This window comes from Epinephelus fuscoguttatus, linkage group LG23 (assembly GCF_011397635.1).
Source record: "Epinephelus fuscoguttatus linkage group LG23, E.fuscoguttatus.final_Chr_v1".
Lineage (NCBI taxonomy): Eukaryota > Metazoa > Chordata > Actinopteri > Perciformes > Serranidae > Epinephelus > Epinephelus fuscoguttatus.
Window position 1 is genome coordinate 31,358,418 of NC_064774.1, and position 14,979 is coordinate 31,373,396.

General features: G+C 39.4%; 1 protein-coding gene across 1 annotated transcript in view; it reads left to right on the plus strand.

Annotated features, from left to right (window-relative positions):
- Nucleotides 1-11,807, plus strand: part of eml3 (EMAP like 3) — a 77,706-nt gene extending 65,899 nt beyond the window's left edge. Inside the window, exons 13-24 of the mRNA XM_049567799.1 lie at nucleotides 65-199; nucleotides 548-686; nucleotides 904-1,055; nucleotides 1,156-1,281; nucleotides 2,949-3,080; nucleotides 3,230-3,297; nucleotides 5,025-5,113; nucleotides 5,440-5,537; nucleotides 7,514-7,601; nucleotides 7,686-7,784; nucleotides 7,871-8,001; nucleotides 10,874-11,807. Coding sequence (XP_049423756.1) covers nucleotides 65-199; nucleotides 548-686; nucleotides 904-1,055; nucleotides 1,156-1,281; nucleotides 2,949-3,080; nucleotides 3,230-3,297; nucleotides 5,025-5,113; nucleotides 5,440-5,537; nucleotides 7,514-7,601; nucleotides 7,686-7,784; nucleotides 7,871-8,001; nucleotides 10,874-11,086 — 1,470 coding nt within the window. The 3' untranslated portion in view covers nucleotides 11,087-11,807. The remainder of the gene's footprint in view (nucleotides 1-64; nucleotides 200-547; nucleotides 687-903; nucleotides 1,056-1,155; nucleotides 1,282-2,948; nucleotides 3,081-3,229; nucleotides 3,298-5,024; nucleotides 5,114-5,439; nucleotides 5,538-7,513; nucleotides 7,602-7,685; nucleotides 7,785-7,870; nucleotides 8,002-10,873) is intronic.
- The last annotated feature ends 3,172 nt before the right edge of the window (nucleotides 11,808-14,979 follow it).

Sequence of the window (14,979 nt, forward strand, 5' to 3'; positions counted from 1 at the left end):
AGTGAGCGGATCCTACGTGAGTGCATCATGCTTAACACGTGTTTGTGTGTGTCGTGTTTTTTAGAGTACCAACGAGGCTGTGTTCGCTGTGGAGTTTAACCCTAGCGACAGCACCAACATCATCACCTGTGGTAAATCCCATGTCTACTTCTGGACACTCACCGCCGGACAGTTCACCAAGAAACAAGGCATCTTTGGAGTAAGACTGACTTGAGTTTATTAAAGTCAGTGATAGTTTTTCCAGTTTTCTGTATCTTTCAATTCCCTTCAGTTCCCTTATTGTTTGATTAAGCTTCCTCAGTTCAGACTTGAAAGAGAAGTAGGAAACAGAAGTAAAAGAACTGAAACTTTAGAGTAACCACATGGAGTCTGAAGAGTGCAAATATTATACAAGTCCAAAAGAGATTAACAGTCTGGACTATTGTGTACTACAGTGTAAATCTGTCTTAAAGTAGATTTGTACTGCTGAAATATGTTATTAGTTTAAAAAGCAAATATTTATTTTTACACTTGTACTAACAGATTGTTCTAAAAACAATTTTTTTAGAAATACAAGAAGCCGAAGTTCATCCAGTGCTTTGTGTTCAGTCTGACTGGAGATGTTCTGACCGGAGACTCCGAAGGAAACATCCTGACGTGGGGAAAATCAGCCGCAGATGTCAAAACACTTGGTAAAGGAGCTAAAGGTCAGTGCTGTAGATCAACGTACACGACTCAAAATGAAATGTCAATATGAAGTGTAATGCTTTGTCAGTTTGAATACCAAAATTTCAATGAAAGCTCTCAAATTTAAAGCCAGAAGAACCTTAAAAAAAAGATAAACAATAATATGAGCAAAGTGACAAAACTTGTGGCCCTCATTAGCCTCCAAACACAGCGATAACCCAGCTTATTATCCCACAGAGACCTTCCAGATCATGCGACAAACCAGAGCGCACGAAGGCAGCGTGTTTACCCTGTGTACCCTGCAGGGCGGCGCTCTGCTCAGCGGAGGAGGGAAAGACCGTAAGATCATCCGCTGGAGCGCCGACCTGGCACCTGAGAGAGAGTGTGAGGTGAACCACAACTGTATGTGTGTGTGATGCTGTTGGTGGAGGGCTCTGTGGAAATAAGGGAGAAAGTGATGATTGTTAATGAATGTAATTGTTTATCCAGATTCCAGAAAATTATGGGGCTGTGCGTACCCTTGCAGACGTGGATGGTGAGGAACTATTAGTTGGCACGACCCGTAATGCCATCCTCAGAGGCACCTTCTCAGACGGGTTTGTGGCCATAGTGCAGGTATGCTAACAATGCAGTGTACTTTTGTTTGCTTTTTTTAGGAGTAGATATTCTTGGATTGAGGCTACTAAACAGGTTTGTATGAACAAGTGCAGTTTAATACAGCAGCAAACACTTCATGTGTAGCTACTCTGTCAGAAAAGCAACTGGAGTATCTGTTTACAGTGCAGCCAAACAAACAAATATTGTTTTAATGAAGAAGCCGCTCAGTAATCTTTTTTCTATCATGTTGTGAGAAAGTATGATCTGCTGATTAGAAATAACCCTAACCTAATGCTAACCTTTGCCAGCTGAATGCTTGTAATAAGTATCAGCAGCAGTACAATGTTTTATTTTCTTTAGCCACAACATAGAACTCTTATATGGTGTAAAGAGAGTGAACAGTACACACTGGGGCTTATTCTAGTGAGATAAGATCACAAATAGTAACACTGTGATACATGCTCACTGATATTGTTCACTGATATCCCTCATGTACCTAAAGGCAGTTTGAATCCAGTGTGGGAATGGCAGACTCCGCCACACTGAATGTTAATACTTTAAAGGACTATTGCAGGAAAAATCTGACCATGAACAGCATCTTGAGGCCCTTTCTATATGAGCCACTTGTCAAACTCTAGTTTAAAACTTTGATTGTTTCAGTTACTATTGTGCTTATGTAGTGCCAATTTACGTAAGAAAATTTCCTCAAAGGACCATGTGTTGTTAACTGTGTACAGTGTGCATGATAGGCACTTGGGGCTGAGTAGACTCATGTACACTGCACAGAGATGAAGAAGAGTGAGGGGCTCAGAGGCTCATTTTTGTCCTGTGGTACTCTGTAATGTGTTCATTCAGCCCTGAGTATCTTATATCCAAATTTATTCAGTGAGTTTAGATCTAACAGATTACAGTCAACAGCTGGCATCAGAATGCCTGTTTGCAATTTCTCTGCTGACCACTGGAATTTGGCCTCCTGCTCACATTTGATTTTTGTTTGTGGGAGACTGAAACCACTTCCAGACAGTAAACACGGCTAAAGTCTAAAGCCAGTGTTCACTTCATCCCACAAGTGTTGGAGAGAAGGAACAGCATGAATTTGTTATGTAACAAAATGTTAATACAAATAAATACACAGAACGGCTTACAGACGTTTAATAAGCCACATATTTAAAGTGTGGTTGTTGTTGTTTTTTTGGTTAATTTGAAAAACAACATTGTAGATGAAAAGCTTCAACAAACCCTGTAAAATAATTAAAACGAATATATTAATGATAATTTATATTTATGTGGGCATTTTTCAATTCTAGGTCATTTTAATTTTTTAATTTCTGATGGGGTTTTGTTTTTTGTTTTTTGTTTTTTTATAATTTTTTTTTTCCTCTGAGAATTGCCATGGTGGAGGGATTTGCGTGTCCCTGTGATCCTGAGAGCTGAGTTGTCCGGGGTCAACGCCCACCAATACTTGTTTTTAAAAGTTAATATTATTTTCTAAGAGTGTTTGCAGAACGCTCTTAGAAGGCAGTTTCTTTGGGCAAATACACCTACAGAGTGTGTAGTTATGATGATGCAATATCACGTACACAGTAGTAACATTAAGCAATTAATTTTATTGTATATTGAACAAGATAAAACAGATTGCTGCTTCATTGAACTGTGTGTGTGTATGTGTGTGTGTGTGTGTGTAGGGTCATGTAGATGAGATGTGGGGCCTGGCGACACACCCCTCTCAGAACATCTTCTTCACCTGTGGCCACGACAGGCAGGTGTGTTTGTGGAAAACAGAGGAACACACGCTGGACTGGTGCATCACCCTGGAGGTAGCACACACTCATCCTCATCCTGGACTCAATTTATTTATAGCGTAAATGTTTCAGCCGACTAACAGTACTTATATTTGAATAAAACACATTGATGCTCATTGCAGTGCTGACACATGCTGTTAACTCGTCCTGTTTGTCTCTGACAGGAGTATGGGTTGTGTGCTGATTTCTGCCCTAATGGATCAGTGGTTTCAGTCGGCCTCAGCACAGGAAGGTAATACAGCACAACATGCTGGCACAATAACACAGAGAAAATCACTTTAATAATCGAGATATGTAGTAGAGAGGGAGCAGAGAGGAACTGCGGAGTTTTGTGGTAACTGTCTGTGGATTGTAGGGTTTGGCCGATGTAAAAAAATTTCAAACTGGTTTGATATTAAGCCAAACACCAGACTGGATTGGTATACCGAATTTTACCAGGTGTCCCACTTGACTCAGCAGTCGCTCCTGAGTGGAACATTAAGACACTGTGTCCCAACAGGAAACTAGCGTCTGCTTATAGTGTAGCATCGCCTTATATCAGAGCTCTCTGGCCACACTGAATCCATTAAATATGCACTGCTGTTGCCTCGTGTAAACACACAACGCAGCTATTAGCTGTGCTCAAGATAAGACTAGAGATGTGACCACTTAAAAGATGGGTGAGTAGCCTATTAGCTATCTTCCTACATTTGTAACATTGCTTTTAAAACAGAAAACACACATTTCATATTGTATATATTTACTGGAAATGACATACAATATAGCCAACAGCAAGTAGTCTAGCTTGTTATTAGCAATTGTCATTTAGTTTATCAGAAGCTTTCAGCTCCCTTGCAATCCCTCCAGCCAGCTGCCACCTTATTTAGATTTATGTAGTGAAATAAGGAGGTATCATGGAGGTAATTCCTCATTTCAACTTCATAAATCAGCCGTTTCTTATCCATCATGGTGCTTTCAAAGCGAGCATCTGGAATAAATAGAAACATGACATGCGGCAAAAGTTCAACTGAAAACGAAATAGGGATGCACAATAGTATTGGTCATCGGTATCTGCAAATATTAATATTCTTCCTTTCATGTGTTTTATCCTCAAATATGAATCTGAATCAGCCAACATGCTTTTTCTTATTTTGCACAACGAATGAATATTACATACATTTGAAAGCATTGTATTTCATGTCTCCATCCACTGGTGGGCCATCAAGATAAGAGTATGCATGCATAATATGATGTGAATTCCACTACAGAAGAGACTTGATGATCACTAAGATTAGGTGGGTATACAAGTAGATATATCTATATCGGTTATTGGCCAAATACGTTTTTATATATCGGCATACAGACATTGGCAAAAAATCCAATTTCGTGCATCCCTAAAACAGATCTTGCAGCCAGTTAGGACTCCTCTTTCGTCAGCTTCAGATCCAAAATGTTGCTATATTGGTACAGTTGTAGTTTTCTTGAGAGACTAACTCTGCAATGTCTCCTCACGCTACACCAAAAGCCAGATTTACATTCTAGTAAACAAACAGCATGGCTGCTCATCCCCCTACCACCTCTACTGAAATCTTATATCCTTCATGTTGCTGACACCGGTCGCAGCTCGGCAGAAAATTGCACACAGGCTGTCGGACACTATTGGTTCCATTAATCCATTCATTAACGTAACGTAATTATTTTATGTTAATCACATTGTCATATTGCTTGTAAAAACTGCTATGATGTGTTGGATTTAGTGCTGCGTCATGTTGCTGATGTAGGCTATTTTTTAAACACAAACTGTTAAACGATCCATGTATTGCAATAAAGGTAGATTACATGTTTAGAGGATGAAGTATATATATTCTGTGCCATAACATAGATGTGACTGAAAAGACTAAAGAGCTGCCTGCTGTTCAGTCAGTTGTCACCACTGATGATACCTGGTAAACCTCTCCTACCCCTCTGTAACACTCACAGGTGGATGGTCCTCGACCTGCTGACCAGAGAGGTGGTGTCTGAGTCCACTGATGGGAACGAGCAGCTGTCTGTCATGAGATACTCACCAGGTCAGACTTTAGTGCCGGCGCTCTATTGTCTATCTACTCTCACAATGACTGCAGAAATAAAATAAAGAAAAGAAATAATTATAATTTAAAAACAGTGTTTGTGGTCAGGAGGTTATTTCCACAATAGCAGAGATGGAGCACACGGACCGAACCATATACATAATCTGACATTTAAGAACAGGCCAGTGTGTGACAAAGCCAAAACATCAGCCTAAATTCAATTTCAATGTACTTTATGCTCTGAATGAAAAAAAAAGCATAGACCCTAAGAGAAAGATATTGTGGAAATCCCCACTAACAGCATGAATGGCCTCCTGTGTTCTCAGATGGCAGCTTCTTAGCTGTTGGATCTCATGACAACTTCATCTACATCTACAATGTGACCGAGAGTGGCCGGCGTTACACCCGCTTCGGGAAATGTAATGTGAGTTAAATATCAAATTCATGTCTAAATGTTTCCTCTTGTTCCTGGGATTGTCTCCTGATCCAGTCTGACTTCATCCAAGTGTTATTGTTCTGTGCATGTTCGGCCATGGTGGCTAGGGATGTTGGTCTTGGTTAATTTTGCTTTCGATTAACCGGCAACCAGCTGGTTAATTTTTGAGGAAAAAAACACACAAAATGACGTGAAATACCAGAGGCGTTTTCTTTTGGTCTGGCGCTTCAGTGACTCAGTGAGCTTTAGCACCACATTACAAAGCACTATCCATTTAGAGGTGGTGAAATTGTAATGTTTTTTGATATAAATGTTTTGCCTTTGCTGACAGACAGCTGGCTAGCCCTGTTAACGTGCAGAAACATGGTGTCTATTGCTCACCCTCCAGGCTCCACTGCCATGTCTACGCTGCACTGCACACAATCTTGGTTGGGTGGGAGCTAATGTTAGCTACCTGTATTACTCAATCGGTGATTACTGATGGTAACACCATCTCAGCGGGACAGCTTTGCAAAACCCCTGTAGCACAGTGCAGAGCGGCCAAGGCTAGCTAACAGATGAAGCATGAGTATCTTACAAGGGAGTGTTCTGTTTTTATTTATCAGAGGAGGGGGGTGGCTGGGGTGTGACTTTGTTTTTGTTTTTTTTTACCTTTCTCACAGCTACAAATATTTTTCTTGAGCCTTCCTGAGAGACTGGTGGGAAATGCATGACCCTGCCTCCACCATAAATTAGTTATTAGATTTTTCAGACTTTCCCTTTGATGTTTGGAAGTTAAATGTTAAAAGTTTAAGATGAAATCCTGGGGTTTGGAGAAAAAAAAAAGCCTTGGTTTTTCATTCTTGGCATCCATGCTGGTTAATTCATGCAAACAGTTCAGTTTTGGCCAAATCTTAAATGAGACGTAGAATAAAGTGATTTCAATAAAATATCGCTATTTTAACTGGAAATTTGTTTTTTCTGTTTTGTTTTTTTCTGATGGAAGCCTTTCTTGCACATAATGTGTCCAAAGACAAATTTAAAAATCCAAGGATAATTCCTGTTTTCACAATTTCAGGCTATGCCCCTCCCCTAAGCCAAAAATAAAAAACTTAATGCTAACTACTCAGTTCGTCTTGAACAAAGTAATGAAATTTGGTAATATTCTATATTTTTCCTATAGTCACATCAATGTCCCTTCATCACCATGAACACACATTGTAGTTTATTTGGATTCAATCCCACATACATCATACTGTTGCAAAAAATAGTCATGATACTAGAGCACCAAATGTGGATTCATTCACCACTAAAAATAGTCCCCAATAAATGCACTCTTTACTGCTGTTTGTGTAACGTTTGTTTAAACACAACAGTGACCATCTGTTTTAGGAAAATAATGAGCCTTTTTAAAAAGGTAAAACTATGTATTTGTGAAGTGTTTTTAAAGATTTATATCTAAGACTCACTCTGGCCTGCACACATTTCTAAAATCTGACCCAGCTGAGCCCAGTTTTTCTGCCAAATTTAAGAACTGAACCTGACCCAAGACTCAAGCCTAATGCAATTTCTTTCCGCTGGGCATTGTACATCCATTAGCTGCACATGACACGCATGGATGCAGATGTTTGGCAGAGTCAGAAAGAGAAAACGAGAGACGTCTTAATAAATAACATTTTTTGGATGCTTTATTTCCGTTTTTCATCTTAGAACAGACAACCAGACACAAAAGATGGCATTTAACAGTCCAATAAGAACATGTGGTACACATGGGGAACATTCCAACAACAAACCCTCACCACCTCTCACCCTCCCGTCTACCCACACAGCTTGTCAGGAAAAGAAAATTAATAACAAGAACAAAAAAAAAAGAAAAATTTTGTAACAGTATAAAAAACACAGTTTCAGCAACAGTAGCATCAGAGCAGACCATTTCATAGTTGGGTTATACAGCATCATGTGTCTCTGCTTATCTGTCTAATCAGGGTCACTCCAGCTTCATAACTCACCTGGACTGGTCCAAAGATGGAAAGTACATTATGTCTAATTCAGGCGACTATGAGATCCTTTACTGTAAGTGAATAAGTACCATACATAAATCCTTAGACAGTGTGACACTCTACTGATCTGACTCTGAACATGGGTGTCTTCTGACAGGGGACATAGCAGCAGGCTGTAAACTGCTGAGGAATCGCTTTGAGAGCAAAGACAGAGAGTGGGCCTCCTACACCTGCGTGCTGGGCTTCCATGTCATGGGTGAGACACAGAGCATATTCCTCCTTTCATGTGTTGCATCCTCTAAACTACATGGTGCCAGATTGATGACTGTGTTGCTGTTTCAGGCGTTTGGTTGGAGGGCTCAGATGGCACAGACATAAACGCCCTGTGTCGCTCTCACAGTGAGAGGATGGTTGCTGTGGCTGACGACTTCTGCAAAGTCCACCTCTTCCAGTACCCCTGTCCTAAACCTAAGGTACCGCTCGTATACACTGCATATCACTCACTTTATGAGTTCAATAACTGGAAATAACTTCCTCTTTCCTTTAGAACATATTTTTCTTTAACTGCTTCCTTAAAATAAAGAGGAAAAACCTGTTTGGACTATGTGTTAGCAGCAATGACTCTCTGATACCTCTCCTGACTCCTTTAATGGCAGCTGCTGACACCTCCAGTAATTTATGAGTGCTGAGTGATTGCTAGGTGCAGGAGAATGATGTAGTACTGCACAGGTGCTTTGTGTTATATAATTGGTTTAATTTCAATTAGCTAATAATAACTAAATTTTGAGAGCTAATTGTTAACACACTGTCTGGAAACTGAGAGCAGTGACAGCCTCTGCACAGCCGTTTGCCTGCCTCAGACTCATGATTTAGACACACCATATACATACACTGCTAAAATCAATGAAACTTTTTCCCTGAGAGCAGTATTTCTGATCAGTATCTCAGTAGATCCTAATCATTTCAGAGCCTGTCTTGTGATTAAATTCAGACTTTTCCCTCAGTATCTTAAGTAATCCAGGTGGTGGCAGAAGAAGGATTCAAATCTTTTACTTAAGTTTACTTAAAAATACCAGTATAATAATAATACAAAGCACCTAAGGTCCCATTAAATGATATTTTTAATTTGTACACACAAGGAAAAATAAGTCACTCTCCGGGGACTCAAGGGACTACATATGATAATGCAAAGTAGCTGTAAAAATCCTAAATTCAGCCTACTAAAAGGAGCAGTTTAAGATTTGGGGGGATTTAGTGGCATCTAGTGGTAAAGATTACACATTGCAACCAGCTGAAAATTCTCTTGGTCAGAATTCCTATCCTGTTCTTTGTTTTGAATTATCTACAGAGGTCTCTTCCTCTCCAAAACAAACAGACCAGGTGATTTAAACTAGTATAAACACTGAATAAAGCAGTTTCAAGTTACAAATCAGTGTTTCCCCGAGGCTTTTCAGCTCATTGCAGGCTAGCCGCCAGCCCATCACCTGCTAATGTATGCTCACCTATTCTCTCTAGTAACTTAAGATCCAGGCGTTCAGGTAGTTTTCACTGGGAGCCGAATTCTCCACAGAGGTCTCTTCCTCTTCAAAGCAAACAGATCCAGTGATTTAAACTGGTAAAAACACTGCAGAAAGCAGTTTCACTGTTAAAAATCAGCGTTTGGTCGCAGCTTTTCATCGCAGAGGAGCTGCTAACTGTGGTGGAGAATGCAATAATAGGAATGGCCCTATCTAGAGCCAGTGTTTGGTTTGTACGTTCTGGAATATGGTAGAAAACAAGGCAAACAACATGGAAGACCCTCTGCCTATGAAGATTTAAATGGCATTCTAAGGTAACAAAAACATAACAATTCTTATTTTCAGGTGATTATACACAAAAGAAAATCTCTGCCAATATATCCCTCCCCTACACACTGGACCTTTAGGTAAAAGTACACAAGTATTATCACCAATAGGGATGCACCGAATATTCAGTAACCGAATATATTCGGCCAAATATTGCAAAAAAACACACATTCGGTATTCAGAGGAATAAGTGAAAAGCAAGGCCGAATAATAGTGGCGTATTTTGATATTACAATCAAACAGCGTGCAGTGATGGATGGAGTAAAATGTCGGCAGTGTGGCGATATTTTACTCCATCCGTCACCGCACTCGCATTTGCGACTGAAAATAGTTTTGTGCGAGCAAAAGAAATCATTCAGCATGTTGTGTGAGTACAGATTTCAACCAGCAGCAGAAACGAAAGGCGAATCCCGCCGGTTGTGGGTTGAACGGGGGTCACAGACACAGACAGGAATGTATTCCTGTCAAATACAGCACCCATAGTGCTTCGTGGCGCAAGATAAGGCTTATCGGCGACGGAGAAGTCCGGCTCCAATAATGTCCTCTTGTTGGCGTCATGACTGCCCAAAAGGACCTGAACAGCCGAGCCGTGGCAGCACACAGGTATGTGACGTGTCAGAGGAGAAACAAGCCGTTCACATTTCTCTCTTTGTGGCAGGTAACGGTCCACAAACCTCACCGCACTTTAGGGACTGTTCTTTACTTATGAAGGGACTTGTCAGGGGAGGAGGGTGGCTGGTTGATTTTTATTTTATTTATTTATTTTATTTAGATCCCCCCCTATGTTAATCACTTATTGATGCTGTTTTTGATGTATGAATAAGTCAGTAAGTAATTTATTCCACTGAAATATCATTGATGTATTATAGAAAAGTGATTCATCTTTTTATAAATGACAAAAGGCACATCTGCCTCATTTTCGCTGTGGTATCGTGATACTACTCAGAACCATGATATTTTCACTGGTATCGTACCGTGGGTCCCAATTTTGGTACCATGACAACACTAATCTGGAGGGGGTTCATCTGCAAAACTAATGAAAAAAAAATACAACGGTATTCAATACTCGGTACTTGGTACTCGGTACTCGGTATTCGGTATTCAGCCAAGCGTTTAATTTTATTCGGCTTCGGCCACAAATTTTCATTTTGGTGCATCCCTAATCAGCAATATGTTTTTAAAGTGTAAAACATAAAATTACTTGATCTGCAGAAAAGTGTCACCAGTGACTGATATATTATTATGTGTCACTCATGACACCTGGTGCAAATTCATGTATATTTGCATCTTTGCACTGACTTTGTATGTAATCTCACCATGTGAAAAGCTCACTTCGCATTTGTTTTAACAACCATGAGAACTACAACTGTTCCTAGGCCTTGTGGTGTGGACAAAGTAAAAGGGGGGGAGGATTCTTAGAAAGATTAAAAAGTTCCGCCAGTTCGAAAACGCCTCCTCGGGCTTTTATAAAGAGTGTCCTCTTTCTTTCTTTCCTCTCCAGGCACCGAGCCACAAATATGAGGGCCATGGCAGCCACGTCACCAACGTCTGCTTCACCCACAGTGACTCCCACCTCCTCTCCATGGGCGGGAAGGACACCTGCATTCTTCAGTGGAGGGTGATCAGAGGTGGTGTGGGCGACAGCAGGGAGAGACTGGCCTCTGCCTCAGCCTCGTCCACCTCCACCAGCTCTCCTGAACCTGCCACCAGCTAGGAAGGACATGCGTTATTAACAGTGACAGAGGGGGGAGTGTTTACACACAGCCAGAGAGGCGTGTTAGTCAGTGGACAGCAGCCACAGTTAATGGGCTCAGCTGGCCTCTGTGGTGCCACTGCAGCCTCAGTTTCATACAGAACATGTAGAGGAATCCTCTCCAGGAGGAGATCCACATTACATTTACACTTATACATCTTCACAATCATGTAAATCCTTGTGAAACTGGACAGCGTGATTCTTCCCTTAACACAGAATTTTTGTCATTCTGTTGAATATGTGGTGAGGATCATTAGAAGTGGTTATCTGTGTTTGCTGGTACAGAACATGACTCGACTTCTATAGTGACAAAGACTTTGGTTTCAGTGAACATTCCTGTGTTTTTGTCCATCTCGTTTATCAAACTTACCAAAGTGCTGCATTGTGGCATATGCCACTGGGCCTATAAAGACGTTTGCATAATGTTTCTACATGTTTTTAATATTTTAAGCAGTGTTTAGTTGACATCTCAGCTAATATTGAAGCTGTTTTTATGCTTGCATCAGACTGTGACAAACCTGTTCCAGTGAAATCAATTCTCAGCATTTCTGACTAATTAATTTCTCTAACAGTAGATCAGTACACTTGAAATGATTACTTTAGTACAGTTTTTATATATTTAAGAGAACATTGGGAATACTGTGATATTGTATCTGTCAAGCTCCCAATAAATAACTGAAGACTGGAAAGTGTATTGTGTGTGAAGTGTCACTAGTGGGCAGTGCTGCTCCAGGGATTGTGTGCCATGTTGCGTGTTGAGTAAATGCATGTTCCCAAACTCTGAGCCCCACAAGCACAGAAGGATCCTGGTCTTCCAGTTCAGTTCAGTTAATGAAGCCTACTGCAAACTTTGCTAAAAAACAAAACAAAACAACATCTTTTCACAGAAGATAACAGGTAATTAAGTCAGTAGTCTCAAACCTAATAGAATAGAAAGACCTTTATTGTCATCATACAACATGTGTATGACGAAATTAAAACAGCTGCCTCTGATGGTGCAAGGAAGAATAACAACAAACAAACAAGTAAACTATATAAAACAATCTACACTATAAACAATACTGCAAACAAACAATAAATAATAAATACAATCCAAAATATGAAACTGAAGTTAAGTAGCAATACTACAGTGTCAAAACCTTAAATGTAAAAATCAGGAATTAAATTGTAAACTTCAAAGTGCTGTACATTAGAACTACCGCCTTGCGGTTACATGCCTCCACAAACGCATCAAGTTGCAGTCACAGTTTACATCCATGTCTGTGAAAACATGGATGCTTCACGCACATCTTCCCTTCGGGCAGTACAGAAGATCTATACAATCAGCACAGTTTCAAGATAAGAGTCATCAATTCATTATCTGACCAAATGTCTCCCTTTCTGTTCCTGAGTTATGAAGCTGAAGAATGGCCAGAAAAGTGTTTTTACAGAACATTATGATGTCACACTGAAGTTGACATTTGGGTTATAAAATGTCATCACTTCATCATTATATTCTTTTTGACATTTGTGTAATTTGTCATAATTAGTGTATGAATTCTTGAGTCATGGCAAAACATGTTTTTGAGGTCACAGTGACCTTTGACCTTTGATAACCACATTCTAATCAGTTCATTCTTCAGTCCAGGTGAACGTTTGTGCCAAAATTGAGGAAATTCCCTTTAGACTTTCTTGAGATTTTGTGTTCACAAAATGAGACAAAGGCGAAGTCACAGTGACCTTTGACCACCAAATTCTAGTCACTTCATTCTCAAGCTGAAGTGGACATTTGTGCCAAATTCGAAAAAAGTCCACCAAGGCATTCTTGAACGCATTTAATGAGACAGAGGAGGTTGCAGTGACCTTGACCTTTGACCACCAAAAACTAATCAGTTTATTGTTGAGTTCAAGTGGACATTCGTGCCAAATTTGAAGAGATTTCCTCAAGGTGTTCTTGAGACTGAGAATAGGACTGACCGACAAACGGACAACCCAAAAACATAATGCCTCTAGCCACGGCTACCACTGGTACAGAGGCATAATTAAATATGTGTAAAGTATCAAAAATGAGAGTACTCAGAATGCAGAATATGCACTATACAACTGGATAAACGGATGCATTAACATGAAAGCATCATTCTGATGGTGTAGCTGGGTGAGGTGGGCCTGACTTTGCTCATAGTTTAATATAAATGCACTGTACTTTACCAACTAATCAACTGTTATGTACAATGTTTTTCAATAAAAAAGGCAACATCCCCTCTGAAATGTAGTGTCACACTCAAAATGAAAATCCAGACCTCAAGTGTTGCATTTAAGTGTAATAATTGACTAGCTTAAATGTCCTTAGTTGCTTTCCTACATGTGAGGAGTGACTGTAAAATATGTGTTTAGGAAAGAAAAAGAAATAACATTTGGTTAATATTAAATGTTATATTCTTCAGACTTTTGTATAATGCTCTTGTTAGATGTTAGGTATGGAAACCCATTGACGCCACGAAAAAAAAAAATGGGTGAAAATTTAAGAATAATGAAAATAATCATGTTAAGGCAAATTGATTGTATACTAAGATAGAATTGTGACTTTGAGTCAAATTTATGAGAGTAATTGAAATTGATTTAATTTGTGTGATATTAAGTACCAATAATAGAAACGTAAGTCAAACTTTTTTTTTAGTTTTTTTAAAGAGAGAGCACTTCAGACTTATTGAAATCCAAAGTGAAACATATTATAGTCTGTAAGTAATTACACAAACAAATAAATAAAGATCAAAAAACAAAACAAAACAAAAAATTCCACCCGACACAAACAGTTCAGTGTAAATATACAATACAGCATTGATTTTCTACAGACCAATGAGATGAAGGCTGAGGCTACACAGTATCCCACCATACTAACCCCAATTAAAAAAATACTAAACAATTATTTAAATATTAAAATAGTTGTCAATTAAATTTCTGTCTATTGCCTAAATAATTAATTGGTGTAATCGTATGTCTATTGTTGAAAGTACTTGACTTTTTAAGTAAACAGTATGAGATACAAAGTTATAATACTGAAACTGTCAAATTAAATTTATGAGATGGATTAAGTTTTTTTACTTTCACTCTTTTTGACTGACTGACTAACTTTAAGTTACTGTAAATACGACCCTAACTTGCCTTATTGTGTCATTCTTTTAAATTAAAAAGTCACATTCTTCTCATATTGACTTACTTTCTCATAATGTCAACTCAAAAACTCATAGTTTCGACTTGCCGTGAATATTATTATCCCCGGCACTAACAGGCTTCCATACATAAAATGTCTAATCTATCTAAAATGTCTCCAATTAGACAATCTGAGTTACAAATTCACTCCGTGGCTGAGACACTTGAAGCTCATAGACATATACTGTGCATCCTGCTGGCTTGCTCCACATGCAGCTCAGTCCTCGTGAAACTGGTGATAAAACACTTGTATTTTATGATCATGCAGTTCGCAGCTATTTCCTTGGTGCTTTGAGGATTTTATTCTGAACAACTTAAACTCTGTGTGTGTGTGTGTGTGTGTGTGTGTGTGTGTGTGTGTGTGTGTGTGTGTGTGTGCGTGCGTGAGTGTGTGCGTGGGTGTGTGGGTGTGGGTGTGTCTGCGTGTGCGTGTGCGTGCGTGCATTCCCAACTTCCTGCTTCCTAGGTCTAGCAACAACTTTACTTTCTTCACTTTCTGTTCATGTGTGCAATATGTGACTCTGTTTGTATGTAAACCTTTTACCAGTTCTCTAAATAACCTCATGGTCTCTGAAGAGCACTTGAGAATCACTCTTTGGGCACTTAAGAAAAATAATATTAAGTTTTATACCTGTAGCCATGTGTGGGAGTTTATATTTCATATA